This window comes from Hetaerina americana, unplaced genomic scaffold (genome assembly GCF_022747635.1).
Source record: "Hetaerina americana unplaced genomic scaffold, ioHetAmer1.1.p SCAF_1, whole genome shotgun sequence".
NCBI classification, from domain to species: domain Eukaryota; kingdom Metazoa; phylum Arthropoda; class Insecta; order Odonata; family Calopterygidae; genus Hetaerina; species Hetaerina americana.
The window spans coordinates 58,519,644-58,535,085 of NW_027286069.1; the positions used below are offsets into that span (position 1 = coordinate 58,519,644).

Below are 15,442 nucleotides of genomic sequence, written 5' to 3' on the forward strand. Positions count from 1 at the left end.
ACACGGTACTTATTTCTGCTCATCACTACACACAAACAAACGTTAACGAAAACCAAAGAACTGCAATAATTTACTCACATAAAATGCCTTTCTTGATAGATGCCATCATTACATTCATAGCATTTTAAATGTGCAGCTTTTTCATTCTTCTTGATCTTAATTTCTTCTTGTGGCAATCCAAATAGAGGAGAAAATTCAACCCCTGAAAATTTACTTTTGTACATCTTAAGTTTTACATTTGATTCAGTGGGTATTCCAGAGGAGCGACTAGCAGTAGTGGAGCTAGTTGAGGGAATTTTGAGTTGTTTTTTTATCAAAGTTATGGATGGTGCTGCAGGCATAGTCACAGGCTCAGGCACATACATCACGATGCTTTCGCCTTTGAATTGTAACCTTGTAACACCTGAAAGATATGTAAAATTAAGAGGTATTTTGCTGAAGATGCATTTTTCGAGGGAAAAAGTAAAACTATACATTCTGATTACAAAAATATATTAACCAAGGACAAGTAAATAATAAGAGAGCAGTAACTATTGAGAAAATTTGTGAAATGAACATTTCCCTTCATGCAGCCACAGAGTATAGAGTTGATTTTTTTATGATCTACATCATATTTGTAATTTAAGTAAAAATATAATATCTTGTCACTGATACTACATTCACATCAATTATCTCACAAGGCCTGCATTGGGCCAAGTAGTCTTGAGTATGAAATTAACTCCTAGTGTATGTGCACAGCATGTTTTAAACTCATGACAATTCATATTTTTTATTATTTGTAACTATATTGCGAATAGATCTATATATAGGTCTATTCTCAGGAAACATAAAAATGTGGCTACAATGGCATTAAAATTAGGCAGCATAAGGATATTATCAGTATCATCCTTTGATTGTCAAGTTAAATGAAATTTACTTTCAATTACCTAGATAAAATGATATACAACTCATGACCACAGTTAATTTGAAGAGAATTCAACATGGAAGATGAGGTTCAAAAACTTAACAACAACACATTAAACTGTTTGTATTGCAGCAACACTAACACTAAGGGGTCACTCACTGAAATGCACAGGTATGCAAGACATTTCACGGTGGAAAATTGTTCACCTTCAACAAAATCCTAGCCAGGGTAAATAATTTTTCCATGAAGAAATTCCTTGCATTAACTAATAGCACATGCTCAAACAATCAAAAGGATCTTATTAACATAAATGTACCATCATTTCATCTTTGCCATGTGAATACTATAGAAACATAAAGGTATTCGCTGATTTCCAAGTGCTTCTCTTAGTGCATAACCATCCATTAATTAAATAATAATATTATTACTAGTAATGATAAAAAAAAACCCAAATAATGCATTGGGCTCTAGAATAAACATACCTGGTTTTCCCTTGCATGAGCCATGGTCACGATCTAAGTGTTCCAGTAAATTTTCTTTAGTGGCAAATCTCAAGATACATTTGTCACATTTTATTGTTGGAGACTGAATAACATGTTTCTAAATAAAAAAATTATTTGACATTAATCCCTGGCAGTACCTATTAATATAAAAATATTAAACATTAAAAAATGAGGTTAAAGTTACATGATAATTAACAATTATCAGCTCCTTCAAAAGCTCATAATGTGAAATAAAAGGAACTCTTAAATACTCACTATCTTTAAGGTTAAAAAAGATGTTACTTTACAATTAAAATAAATAAAAAAGTTGAGAATTCAAAACTGCTAAGTAATTCAATACAAGAATTTTTTAGACCATAAGTATTTAGTGGGCCGGATAAAAATCTTGTCATAATTATGTAATCAAAACACATTATGATGTTATCAGTATCATTCTCTGTCTCAGAAGTTGAATAAAATTTAACTTTTTGAAAAAACTTTCACTCTTTGATAAATAACTTCACCAAGTGACTATCATGATACTTGGAATTTGCCTTCACTGATGCCATAGTGATAAGATTTAAGTCATTTAGAAGGCTTGGGGATGCAATTGAACCTTGTTAAAATAAGCAAAAACCCCCAGAGCAATAATCAGAATGCTTGATAGTTATGTTATGTCTAGCTTTTTGATCATTTAAATGACAAAATGTGTTGATGATTGCAGGTCATTCACTTTATACGGATATACTATTTATCACACAGCCAAATATGATAAATACAAAATTTCACATATTTAATGAAGACCAAGATATTTACAGAAATCAGAGAACATAATGTTTAGTTATTCAAATCTAGAAAATAACAAGTTTTGCCAATTCTTGGTTTTCAGGCCAAATTTCAAGTATTTTCTTTAATATGCATTCAAAGAGGAAGGGAATTTCCAAATCAAACTACATTATTCTTGGAAAAATTCTTGATTAAGTTTCACTTTTTCAGAGCCAATAGTCAAGCCCCCGAGGGGAAAATGCAATGTAAGTTGCTTATAAAGCTATATAGCTTATTATTTTGGCATTAACAAAGGAATTTAATTTAAATGTAAAATTTAAGGCTAAGAAAACTTTAATAAATGAAAAAGAATCTTGACAATTTAAATAACAAAGTTATATTAACACAATAACCTTATGACCTTACTATAAAAAAACAAAGTTCCACAGATCAACTAACAAAACCTCCACAGAGGAGGAATAGGAAGAGGAATAAAAGGATAGTAAAAGATCATAATGAGGAGGAAGTTGAAAATTAAGGTAGACAGAAGGAAAAGGAATCATACGTTTGGAGTAAAAGATGGTAACATGCAAAATAGGAGAGGCCAGGTTGTTACTATACATCTTGTTGTCTGGCTGGCTTTAATGCAATTTTGTTGAGTATGATAATTTTGCATACTTGCATAAAATTTTGATACCCATGCATTTTCCTTTGCAACCAAGACAATTTTCTCTCAGCCGGCAGCGCAGCTGTAACTGGGAGGACGCAAGTGCATTTTTTGTAGCGAATACAAGATTGTTTTATCTATGATTTATTTTTAAGTGCTTTGGAAACTTTTTATTTTGGCCAAAACTGTAATATTTAGGTTGGATAATTTCTGATACCTTTAATGGCAGGCTCTTCACAAGAAGTTATGAAGACTGATAAAGAAATTGCAGATTATGTGGTGTCTATATGTCAGACGAAAGTGAATCACCCTTTTCATCAGAAAGTTAGTGTGAATTTGTGCCAGAAATAACAGACAGCAAGAATGAATCAGACTCAGAGGACAATGGATCCAAAGTCGTTGAAGAGCCCAAAACAACCCCATCCCGTCCTTCATCTATTTCACGAAAAATGGTTGGTCCAAAACATGTGCCTTCATCAGAATCCTCCTATTGTGTATTTACACCTGTTCTTTACTTTTTAATTCCTATTAGCTTTTTTTGTTACAAAAACAAATCATTATGCCCACCACTATCTTTCTAGGATGGTTTTGAATAGTTTTATTTAATATTTAAGAAATATTTCAAAGGACCTGAGAAACCTTAGTTAAGGCTAGCATTTGAAATCAGTATCATTGAGGCATTTGGGTAAATAGTGGGTTTCTATAAGGGAAATTTCATCAAAAGTAGGACTAAACAAAACTGCACCCAAAAAAAGAAGCTAGTTGTTGTGTATGCATCTCTAAAAATGAAAGAAAAAGATCCAGAACTGTCTGCATTAGATGTAATAAAGGCTTGCATGGGGGTGTTTGGCCAAACACAAGTGCTGATGGTGGGAAAAGTACTTTATCATGTTATAAATTATATCTAATGAACAAATATGAACATCAGCATCAAATTTGGATATCATAGAGATAAATATGTAACAATTTATAACTTATGCTCCAATTTTCGATAAATGTAGAGGTTATAAGAGTTGTGTTTTATGTAACAAATATTTTGTGTTTCATTAAAAATTTTTTGTATTAAATATTTTTCATAAAATTACTTTTTATATTTACACATCCAATACATTTTTCAATAGAAATCGTATATGTTTTCCATTATTAGTTAAATTTTCAACATCCTTGATGTGAAAACAAAACAAAAAAATTATTTGAAAAAAAGGCTTGAAATTTGCAGATATAAGGTGTGAGCTTTCCAGACTTAAAAACTAAAAAGAGTGTAACAGCAAAAGGGTTAATGATAGTGTGATTATTGAACATTAATGTTATGCAATGATAAAATTGTGATAATTTCATTTAATGTTTCATCCTTCATGGGCATAAAAAGTTATTAGCATTATGAATGATGAATGAGGAATTTTTGTCATGAGAACAACTCTCTAATTTCCAGATATCTAATGGCTTCTAGAAGAAAGAACTTCTGAAGACCAGGGAATTCACATGGTTGAGATTCACATCCATGGCCCGTTCCATAGAAATTCTTGTCACACTGTCTTTGAATCATTCATCTCCTTAGTCCGGTCCTTATTCTTGAAGAAAATACAAATTGTTGATGTCAACTGATTGTTAATGTGCATTCTAGGTCAGCCACGCTCACACCTAGTTCCCAATTTTCAATGATGTTACTTTTCATTTCTATGGTTATATTACATGTCTTATGCCTTTCTTCTTACAGATTTTTCTTTGGGGCCATTTTTAAAACTATGCACTAGATATTATTAAACTTTGCACACAAAAATCACTAATTATGTCTGACCACAAGTTTAAAAAAATGTGTGATCACTCGGGACACTAAGATGCTAATAGAACAATTGATAAACACAAATTGAAGTAGCAAGTGCAAAATCATTCCGGGAGGTCCCCTCTCATTGCCAATCATGCAAAAAGCCGCTCAGTAAGCAAGGTTCCACTGTATAATGAATGACCTCTAGAAGAAATAACAGGGTATTCATTGGGTTCAGCATAGATGAGAAAAGAGTCAAGGGGAAAACTTAAATAAAGAAATTTGTACACAATATGATATTCTACTATTAAAAATATGTAAAACTAGAGATAGCTTAAATAGACGTGATGGTGTGCCAGTGGCATATAGTGGAACAGTAGGGTTGAGCGAATAAGTAAATCAACTGAACTTCATTTATAAACAGTCAACTTTCTCTTAGCTTAGGCCTTGGTTTAACAGTGATTCAAGATTAGGAATAAACCCAGGACCAATTCATATACCCCTTAAATTTAGCAGATATTTTTGTAAGATGGTATTTTAAGCATGATGTTAGACTTAGATTAGAGGTTTTTCACATGTGGATGGCATTAAAGATGTAAAAGATTAAATGGATGGAAAGGAAAACAAATGAGGAAGTGCTATGCATGTTAGGGAAGAAGGGAACATTGTTTTGAGTTCAGATTTAATCAATCAAACAGGAAGATTGGATATAGAACCTTTTAATTGGCTATATAATATTGAAGACAGCGATAGATAGGAGAAGGTATTATGTACATATTTTTAGCCAATCATGGCTTTATATCATTGGTTCCTTACTCGGCATTCTGATAGGAATATTACTAACTTTCAACCTTTGGGTGAGTAGGCTTAAAATTTGAGCAAGATGAAAAATCATCAACTAATATAGGACTAAATTCAAACTTCTTTTATACCTGTGTTTAATGCTGATCCCTGGAATTATAGATCAACATACCATATAAAAGCATATGAAAAATGAATATACCTGTATGTGCTGTAAAAACGAGAAAACATTATCCATATCAAGCTCCCCTCTTCCTGAAAGGGTAACAACCTGAAGGCAAAATGCGCACAGCAACTCGAAACTTCCATCATGAAGCTGAAATCGGATGTTATTGAAATTTAAACAAACGCCAAGAATGTCAACTTCTAACACCAAACAAATCCACAGTGTTACATATATTAAAATTAAAACATTTAATCAGTATGTGAACTACATATAGCTACATCTGTTAATACCTCATGAAAATGATTCACAACATCTTGGTGCATCGACGATCGATAACCACATACTTTGCATGAATATGGCAGCTCTAACTCCACATGCAAAGAATGCATGTGTTCAATGAGTTTTACTGGGCTGAAGTACTCTATGTTGCAAATTCGACATTCCAATTTACCTCTGTTGAAAATATGAGCCTGGAAAAAAAAGATAATTGAAACATATTAATGCACAACCTATCATAAACTATTAAAAAGTTATGTTACTGAAAAATAGGCTAAGAACTAAATCACAGTGTCAAAGGGTTGCAAGAGCAAAACAAGACTAAAAGCACTGAAATAAATACTCTCAGCTAGCCTAACACTTCGGGTAATACAAAGCATTGGTACAAATCACAGATAGCTTACAACTGAATAAAAATCAAAGAATGAATTATGAAATGCAATGGTGATATATGTAACCTGAAGGTAATATTTTTAAGGGACCCAAATATTGAAAAAATTTATTTTTGACATGAATGATTCATTACTTAATGAAAAAAAAACTTCATTAGTTCAAATAGGATCAGATCTAACCTAGTGAGTAATACATAATCAACACAACCTCCAACAAGGATTAAGCTGTAAAGATTAAATAAGCGCTCCCATTATGGTTGGAGTAACTCTCATAGAATGATCCATCCCGATGGTGTATTCAGTGATGGCTGATTTCTCCAACTGCCCCAGCCGTAGGTGTCTTTGGTGTTCTCTCAACCTGGTCTCTCCAATGTAGACATCTCTGCATGCACAAAGGACTTAATACATGCCTGGGGTCTTTCGACTGATTAGGTCCTTGGCTCTGGCAAGAAAATTTCTAATTGTTCTCTGCGGTTTCTTGACTGTCTTGCCAGCATCCTGGATATTTTCCCGGAAATCGAGGAGATACATAGCAAGCAGGCCCTGGCCACTGGATTCTTTTTCCTCCTGCATCCTGTACACTTGCAGGTTAAAGGACCTTTTTAGGGCCAAGCAGATGTTGCTTCCACTATAACCATTTTGGAGGAAGGTTGTCTTGAGGTGGCTAAACTCCTCTAGTAAACCGTTTTTGTCAGCGATGGCCCTGGCTTGTTGGATGAGGGTGTGTAGCAATGCTCGCCGCTGGGCTGGGTGGTGATGGCTCTTTCCATTAAGGTATAGACCAGTGGGCGTCGGCTTCCAATATACCCAATGTCGGAGTGTGCCATTACTCTTACATTGAATCATGATATTGAGGAAAGAAGTTTGCCGTCACTTTCTTATTCCATTGTGGAGAGATATTGGGGTGCTGGCAGTTCATATGCCACTCCATTCGCTTGCTCAAAGTGTTGTCCATCATACAGGAAGTAGTTGGACCTTAAGACGTGGTGGAATAGCATCACTGTGGCAGCGTCAAACTTGGTGCCCAGGAGGCGTTAAGTGTCAGCCAGGGGGACCCGTGTGAAAAGGGATACCACATCCAAACTCACCAGGATATCCCTTTCTTCTAGATGCATTTCATCCAGGATTTTCACAAAATCTGCAGAGTTCCTAAGGTGATGCTTGCAGCAGCCTACATGTGGTGACAGAATACTGCTTTCGGTTTTACTGCTGGGGGTTTGGCTTAAATTACTGCTGGTGCTTTGCTAATCAGCCATCACTGAACAGCATTGGGATGGATCATTCCATTAACTTTGATGGGATGAAGTTACTTGCCCGTGCCAGGGGTTACTGGGACCGAATTAAAGGAGCAATTGAAATAAGAATGGCGAGACATAATTTCAACAGGGCCTCAACGGCTATTCCCTCAGCAATGCGTGGAAACCCGTGCTGATGAAAGTTAGAAAAGGAAGGAACACAACACAATGCCATGACGACTAACTGGGAGGCTCCTCCACCACGGACCAATCACGAGTCACCTAACCCGAGGGCTCATGTATATAAGACGGCCAAATGCAGAGTGGCACTCATCTACCCTGAGGACAATGCATGAATTGAGCTAACGTACTGGCTTCCCACCCTGAGGGCGCGGGTTCAAATCCCGGCGGTGTTGAATATTTTTCAGAGGTATCTCGATCCCTACTTGAGGTGCTTTGTGGAGGGCACTTTGAGGGAGTACGCCGTCCGTCGGATGGGACGTTAAACTGCGGACCCCTTGGCGCCTTTCGTAAAGAGTAGGCTAATGCCGACGCCGGGTTTCTCTCCACCCTTCATCCTTTCCTGTCCATCCCCTATGGCGCAAATGACCTTAGCTGTCGGTCGCCTCCCCTCAAAACTACTACTATGAATTGAGCATCGAAAAGTCGGCCAATATGGAACCCTTGACACGGTGGAAGAACCGAGAAAACTTAGAGCAAATACGCCATTTACATTACATATTATTAATACAAACATTTTATCATTTTTTTGCAGCATAAAAAAATATTTTAAGTGGTCTTTAGAAATAATGAAAATTTTTAGCTTAAATTTTTATGAAAATGATAAACCTTGATTATTTAACAAAGTTAAAAACGATGACATTTTACTAATTCGTACAATTAATGAAAACATTCGCGTAGAATGAATACTATTTAAGATATATGGTTAAATCAGTGGTAACAGAAAGTTTTGACAAATGGGCAACATGTAAATTACAATGTTAGAAATTTTGTAAAAAATTAAGATGCAATTCAATCACACATTACAATTATATTTTTTTATTCTTAACCCTCCTTTGGTAAATTTTTTTTAAATGATTAAAATACTTCATTTCTACGCAAAGAACACTTCACTTCTTATACAACCATCAAATAAACAAATAAAAACTACAGAACAAAATGAAATTGTTTGTAGCAAACATGAAGAGAAATGAAATTCTAAAAAAATATGAATGGTAAATCATGGCCATTATTTTAAATTTGCTGTACATCTATTAGTTTTACTCACAGAAAAAAAGGTTTATTTTTAAATTCAATAAATATCTATTTGTAAGAATCAAATCGAGCATGGTATACTCTGAAACATGAAGCAGGACACAAACCAACACAACAATCAGGACACCAATACTTTGTTTCCTTCCTTTTCCCCACTTTGTATCACACAACACATCTTTTTCTGGGGCACTTTTTGGTTTTTGGAGGTACAGTGTCAATAAAATGTCTCTCGGTAAGGCGAGATGGCTTAGGAGATTTAGATGGCCTTCCTTGGACTACTTGGGCATCTTTCCCATGCTCCGCTATCAATATTTCAGCAAGCGAGATAAGAAATTCTTTTCGATTAAGTTTCCCCTTATCCTTTTTATAAATGGCATAAGCATTCAACATTGTCTTGCCCATCAAGTGCCGAAATATTTTTTGATTATATTTTTTTGGTCAATTTCTTACAATTTTGTACAATTTCATGAGTCCATTGCTTCTATCAACCCAACCCATATTCTTATTGTAGTCTTGTACTACGATTGGTTTCACCACTTTTTCCTCCCATTTTTCTGTTTTGCACATTTCAGTTCCATGAAATGTACTCATCATTATCACATCTCTTTTGTCCTGCCATTTCATCACCATCTTTTCCCTATCGTCCTAACTACATCTGTTCTATTCTTGGATAACTTTTCCACTAATCTAGAGCTAGAGTACAAATTGTCTAAATATATGCCCCTTACCTAGCCAATTATCTGCTAAATCAAGGATGATCCTGGTGGTGACATTCTCTTCTTTATATTTATCCAAATACATCGTCCTTTCCCGTATAAATCAAAAAATTCCATACACAGCCTGACTCACTTTCACATAGCACAAAAAGGGGCAATGAGAATGCAACTCGTAAGACGGCAACATAGCTTCGCTAGAAGACACATAAAATATGTACACAAAAATATGTCTGAAGTTCCAACTACCGGGCTGACAGTGAACTCATTGGATAAATCTACGCGTGGCTGCAGTTGTGTGATGGAATATCGCGGCATTAACATTGAAAATGAACATAAAATTGGTGTGACATATATACATGGCATACCCACCAAGGGATAATCTCCTCATGACACATATATATGGCGTACCCAGATGAGTGGTTAAATGCAATCTTTATGGCAGAAAACACCATTAAAGTTGTGCTGGAGTATCAGAGCATGAATTCAAGCTTATTTGTGACAACATTTCTATCATCTGCCTCTTTAAATCATGTATCGATGAATCTCTTAAAAAAGGCCATATGAAGAAGACAACATCCCTACCTATCTTGTTTCTGAGTTGATCAACGCATACCTCTAGCACTGACCAAAAAATATGGAGGAAATTAACACCTCTGGCAGGACGAAGGGTAATCTACTGGAATTTGACGAATTTTCAGAAATCAGTTCAAACCATTACCAGTGCCAATTATTCCATCCATCCAGAAGAATGATCAATTGCAACGACTTGAAAGGTCTATAAACAATTCTATTCTTGTTCCGCTGTCCAAACCTAATGTAGCTGCTTCAGTTGACATGAACGATGATGGCACAAATGTTTTCATCAACAATGAAAGACTCATCAAATCAAAAAACCCAAGCATCAAAATCGGCAGAAGTACATGTAGGTTATTGGCAGTAATGATAATACGGACAAATTTGTAGGCATTCTAGCAAAATGTGGCTACGTGTGAGCCACAAGTCAATCTCTATAGAACATATTGATATCCAGTCACACATGATCAAAAAATTAAAATGCAAAGATGTCATCTGTAAGAGAATGTTGCAAAATGAAGATTTTAGTGCTTATTAAGTAGCAGTTGAAATTTCCCTGATGCATAAGCTAAAAAATCATAAAAATTGGCCCAAAGGAGTAGGGATGCAAGATTTATAGTTTCTCAAATCCACCCTAACTTGTTCAAAGCCTCTTGCATAAGTGAATCACCATTTCAGTGTGCTCTACAATCTAACAGTGCTGTCTCCCTACTCAAAAGTGATGGCAATCCAGCATCCCAGTACATGGATACACTATACCTTCATGTTTAATCCCCTGGGACTCAACATCCTATTATTGATACTCCAAGTGCCTTCCTTCTCAACTGTTCACTGAATCTTTCTCAACTGTAGACTGAAAAACTGAAACACTCCACATCTCCTCCATTTACTAAATTAGCTGCTAGAAGGTGAGTGGTAACCAGGGGCAATACTGGTTCATCAAAATAAATTCTAGGTGACTGGTATCAGTGTGTCCTACTTCAGGCATCGCCAACCAAGTTTATCTATCCTATCCAAGAAATTATTACCTTAACTTTCTCTCCATTATCATTCAATCTCTAAAGGTAATAAATTCTAAATAATCCTACAACAATGACCTACGTCCACAAGAAATAGTATCTTTCAGTGTTTTTGAATATAGCCTAATATTATACTTTGGCTGCTTCCATTAATAAGGAGGTGGTATTGTTGTGATTTAACACTTCTATTTAAAAGGCTTAACAACGAAAGAGATGAAAGCTGAGTTGGATGAAGTTCATGGCACAACTGCACCTGTGTTTGCAACAGTTTACAATTGAGGGAATTAGCTTAAACATGGTCGAACATCCACAAATGATGAGCAACATTCAGGACGTCCAGTGGAAGTGAATTCCTCCAAAATAATTTACAAAATCCAAGATAGGGCTTTTGATCAACGAATCAAAGTTCATGAAATAGCTGCGGTTACACAAGCATATCACAAGGTACAGTCCTTTCAATTTTGCATGAAAAATTTAGTGTGACAAAAATCACAACGGGTGCCACTCTCAGTGGACAACTTACAAATTTGGAGAATTACAGGGAGAAGTGTATCAAACTAAAAGGAGATTATGTTGGCAAACAAAATATCTACCCAAAATAGTGTTTCCCTATTTTTTCCTAGGGATTTACTGAATGACCCATTTATCACCCAATTCCAGTTATCTCTAGTTTCTCAAAAACTTTCTGGAATCCCACCAGCTATTACATGCTGCATAGCATGAATGCCAGAGTGGTAAATCAACCACTAGTGCTGCTTTTCTGCTACATTATAACTACAAAGCCCTGGACAGCAAATATATTGCACTTAGTACATTCTATGATTTTAGTAAAGCATTTGATAACATTGGCCATTAGCTGATATTCCCCAAACTAGGGGTAAAAGGTTGGGTATTCAAGCAGCTTTTCCCCTAACTAATAAGGATGGGTATGAATGACAATGTCCTTGCCGGGACCAAATCTTTTCTGACTAACGAGAAAAAGTCAAATACTCCTTTAACACAGCAATAGGCACCAAAATCAATCCTATATCCCAATCACTTGAAGTCTAACAAGATGTCCTCCAGAGTTCAATACTTGGAAGATTACTCTTTCTGATATTTATAAATGTTTGTAAAAGCAAATCTATATTTGTGCACATAACAGCAAAAGAAACTGCATTGCCCAACCACAAGGCAATGAAAGGGCATCTCACACTGCTATTTTGCAAACATGCAAGAGGCAATTTGAAAATTAAAACCCTGCATATTTATCATTCAGAAAGTCCACGAGCCTCCAGGAAAGGTTAAGTCCAAAACAGCAGGCTAAATGTGATGTAGAGGTCACAGGCAGTGATAAAAAGTGGCGATGCACGTCAGAAATTTATTGAATGATTATTCTGAGTTGCATTTTTACAAACTTCAGAAGGATTGTCAAAAACAAATGTCTCTAGACAAATTTAGAGTATAAAGGATTTAGTTATGTATCATAAATAATAAAATATTTATTTAGATTCTTTTTTGCTTTTACAATCGAGTTCACATTTGTGGTTGCTTCATTCCATGATAGATGAAAAGATTAACATGTTCCATGATCCTAAACAACGTTTCATAATTTTCTTGGAATATACCTTGCACACAATTTATTTTTTTGGCATGGAATGCATTATTGTATTTTGTATTAATTTATAAGCAAAAAGTTGTTTTGCTAAATGAGTGTTTTTCTTTACAAGAAAGAGTGTGGAACAAATTATGCTCGTAGTATAGGGTGCAGCAATATCACTTCCTTTTTTATAAAGCAAAACCTCATCAAAACAGGAAGTTATGTTGCCACAGCACCCTGTACAACTTTCCACTGTACGTAGGAGTAAAAAATAAATAATTTTAGTAATTTCTAACAACATTGTAATTTTAAATTCACAATTTGAACTTCAAATGCAATTAAGTATATCATAACAAATCAATTGAAAAGGAAATGGTCATTATGTTAAAACAAATAGAAAAATAAGATGTACTATACATAGTGACTGTGGTTGATATTGACTTCTTGGCTTTCCCTTAATCCACACATATCTCCAGTTTACAGATCACGATCTCTCCTTTCCTTTGATTACAATGTAAAAACATGTACCACATTTTTATTGTCATAATACCAATTCTACAGTTATTTAGTCCTTAAATATAGACAATTTGCGTGAATCTATAGAATACCACACAAAATGATGAATAGCAATAATTTAGTCCTTCTGAGAACCATAGGTAAGGAGGTATAAAAACTGGCACAGACAGGAAATAAGCAGAATGAAATTTTTTTAGGTATACATACATCTTTGATGTGGCTTTCTAACATGTAGGGAGTGACAAAGGTGCGAAGGCAGTAATTACAAACAGAAGTATCATCAGCTGCATCAAGATTTCCATTATTCTGAGTGTGCTTCATTAGATGCCTCATGAACTGTAGATTGTTGTAGAATGTTCGCTGACAAGCACAACACTATTGAAATCAATGACAATGAAAAAATATATTAAATTATTAGCATTATTAACAAGTAACAAGAAATTATCACATGAAATTAATATTTATATTCATCACACCCTTTGAAATTATTACATTGCAAAGTGTGCTCCAAATATGTCAAATAAATTGATTGTAGGATGGAAAAAATAAAATGGATAAAAAGGAAAACAAATGAAGAAGTACTAAGAATGCCAGAGAAGGAGAGAATTGAGTTGGAAGAACTCCCATAAGGCAGGAAATATAGATGCAGTGCAGTTTCATTAGCAATGGAATGTTCAAGGCTGAGATAGAGGGAGAACTGCTAGAAGGCAGGCTAGGTGAGGGGAAGACCAGGGTAGGTATGTTGAAAAGAATGAAAGGGGTCAAGAGGTATGCAGAATTGAAGAGCAATTTATTGCAGTGAGGGGGGACTGGTTGTGTCTAGTTGAACAAGACTAAGAACTGCAAAAATTATCAGTCATGTGTTCATTCAAAACCTACCTTAAATGGTACATTACCAATAAAGTATTAATGTATAGAAAATTTAAAAGGGCTTTCTTCATTAGTTCATAAGAGTGTTCACAATAGAGTAGAGGGAATTATGACTTACAACAATACTTGTGATAAGTCACGACATTAAAATATATATTGATATATATTAATCAATCTTTATAATATATTAGAGCATATCCTTATGGGTGACAAAAAATGCCTGTACTTTTCCTGCAACTTTTTTAAAGTTTCAATACAGCTTACACTTATTGTATAACATGAAGACTTCAATATTTTCTGTCTATTGCTTAAGGTAAATTGGTTTTCCAATAGACTTTAGGATTACCATAAAATAATGGAAACTTTGCATATCAGCAGGACTTACAGGAATATATTTATAAAAATTATTCAAGTGCAAATGTTTATGAATTAATATACCCATCACATTGGACTGAAAATAATTTGAAAACAGAAGTTCTCCCTTGCCTTAGGAGTCCTATTCTTATAATGGCCAAGCATGACAAAGACAAGTCATTCCTTTTGTTTTTATTACACATACCTGAAATTCAACTAGTGTGTTATTTCCAGCAGAAGCCTTTAATTTTGATTCCTCTTTCTTTAACTCCTTTGAACGGCCTTTTATTCGACCATAATAATACTCTTGTAAAATAGTTTGCTGTCGTAGCTTTTTAGGGATATCAACTGGTGTGGATGATGAAGTAAGAACTTCTGGTTCAACTGGTCGTTTACGATTTTTCATGAATGGTGGGGTTATATCCATCTGAAATAGAATTTTCAATATTTAATTGATAAATGTAAATGAATTATATAAAACAAGTGGTAAAAGCAATTCTAGGTACCATTTGAGCCGCTGCCAGTAAATTTCAGAATACACTCACAAGATCTCTATCATTGAAAATGATTGATACTGCTGACACATTGCAATGATCAAAATTAATGTTGATTGCTTACAACTTGATAAATATCATTAAAAGTGTTCAATTATACTTCTTTTAGTCCTTATTACTTGAGAACACGCATTTAGCAAAGGTTTACAGGCTATAATAAACATTAATTCACAAGAATTAACAGAAGCATTTAATAACTATGAAAAAAACTAAGGTCAACTTAAACATTAAAAAAAATGTAAAAAAATGGTAATTTTTAGTAAACATTCAGGAGTAAAAAGATTCACGGGATCGACCTACCCATAAATGTAGGAAGGAAACTCACACAAAGAGCATATTTTGTTCAGGGATCTTTCTCACAAAGTGAAACATCCATCCAGTGAAACATATAAATTAATGTTAAATATGATAATGTGTTCCGTGCCAAAAACATTATTTAGAAGGTTAATTCAAAGAAAATTAAATACACATTGTTTAGGATCATGAATCATCTTCATCTTTTCTCTATTGCAGAATGAACCAATCTGGAATGT

General features: G+C 34.6%; 1 protein-coding gene across 2 annotated transcripts in view; it reads right to left on the reverse strand.

Moving 5' to 3' along the window:
* Positions 1-15,442, reverse strand: part of LOC139691997 (uncharacterized) — a 70,453-nt gene that overhangs the window by 15,511 nt on the left and 39,500 nt on the right. For both annotated transcript variants that reach the window (XM_071590002.1, XM_071590010.1), the window contains exons 11-16: positions 14,561-14,782; positions 13,339-13,506; positions 5,841-6,020; positions 5,587-5,700; positions 1,387-1,504; positions 79-403 (exon numbers count right to left, since the gene is read on the reverse strand). In XM_071590002.1, coding sequence (XP_071446103.1) covers positions 79-403; positions 1,387-1,504; positions 5,587-5,700; positions 5,841-6,020; positions 13,339-13,506; positions 14,561-14,782 — 1,127 coding nt within the window. The remainder of the gene's footprint in view (positions 1-78; positions 404-1,386; positions 1,505-5,586; positions 5,701-5,840; positions 6,021-13,338; positions 13,507-14,560; positions 14,783-15,442) is intronic.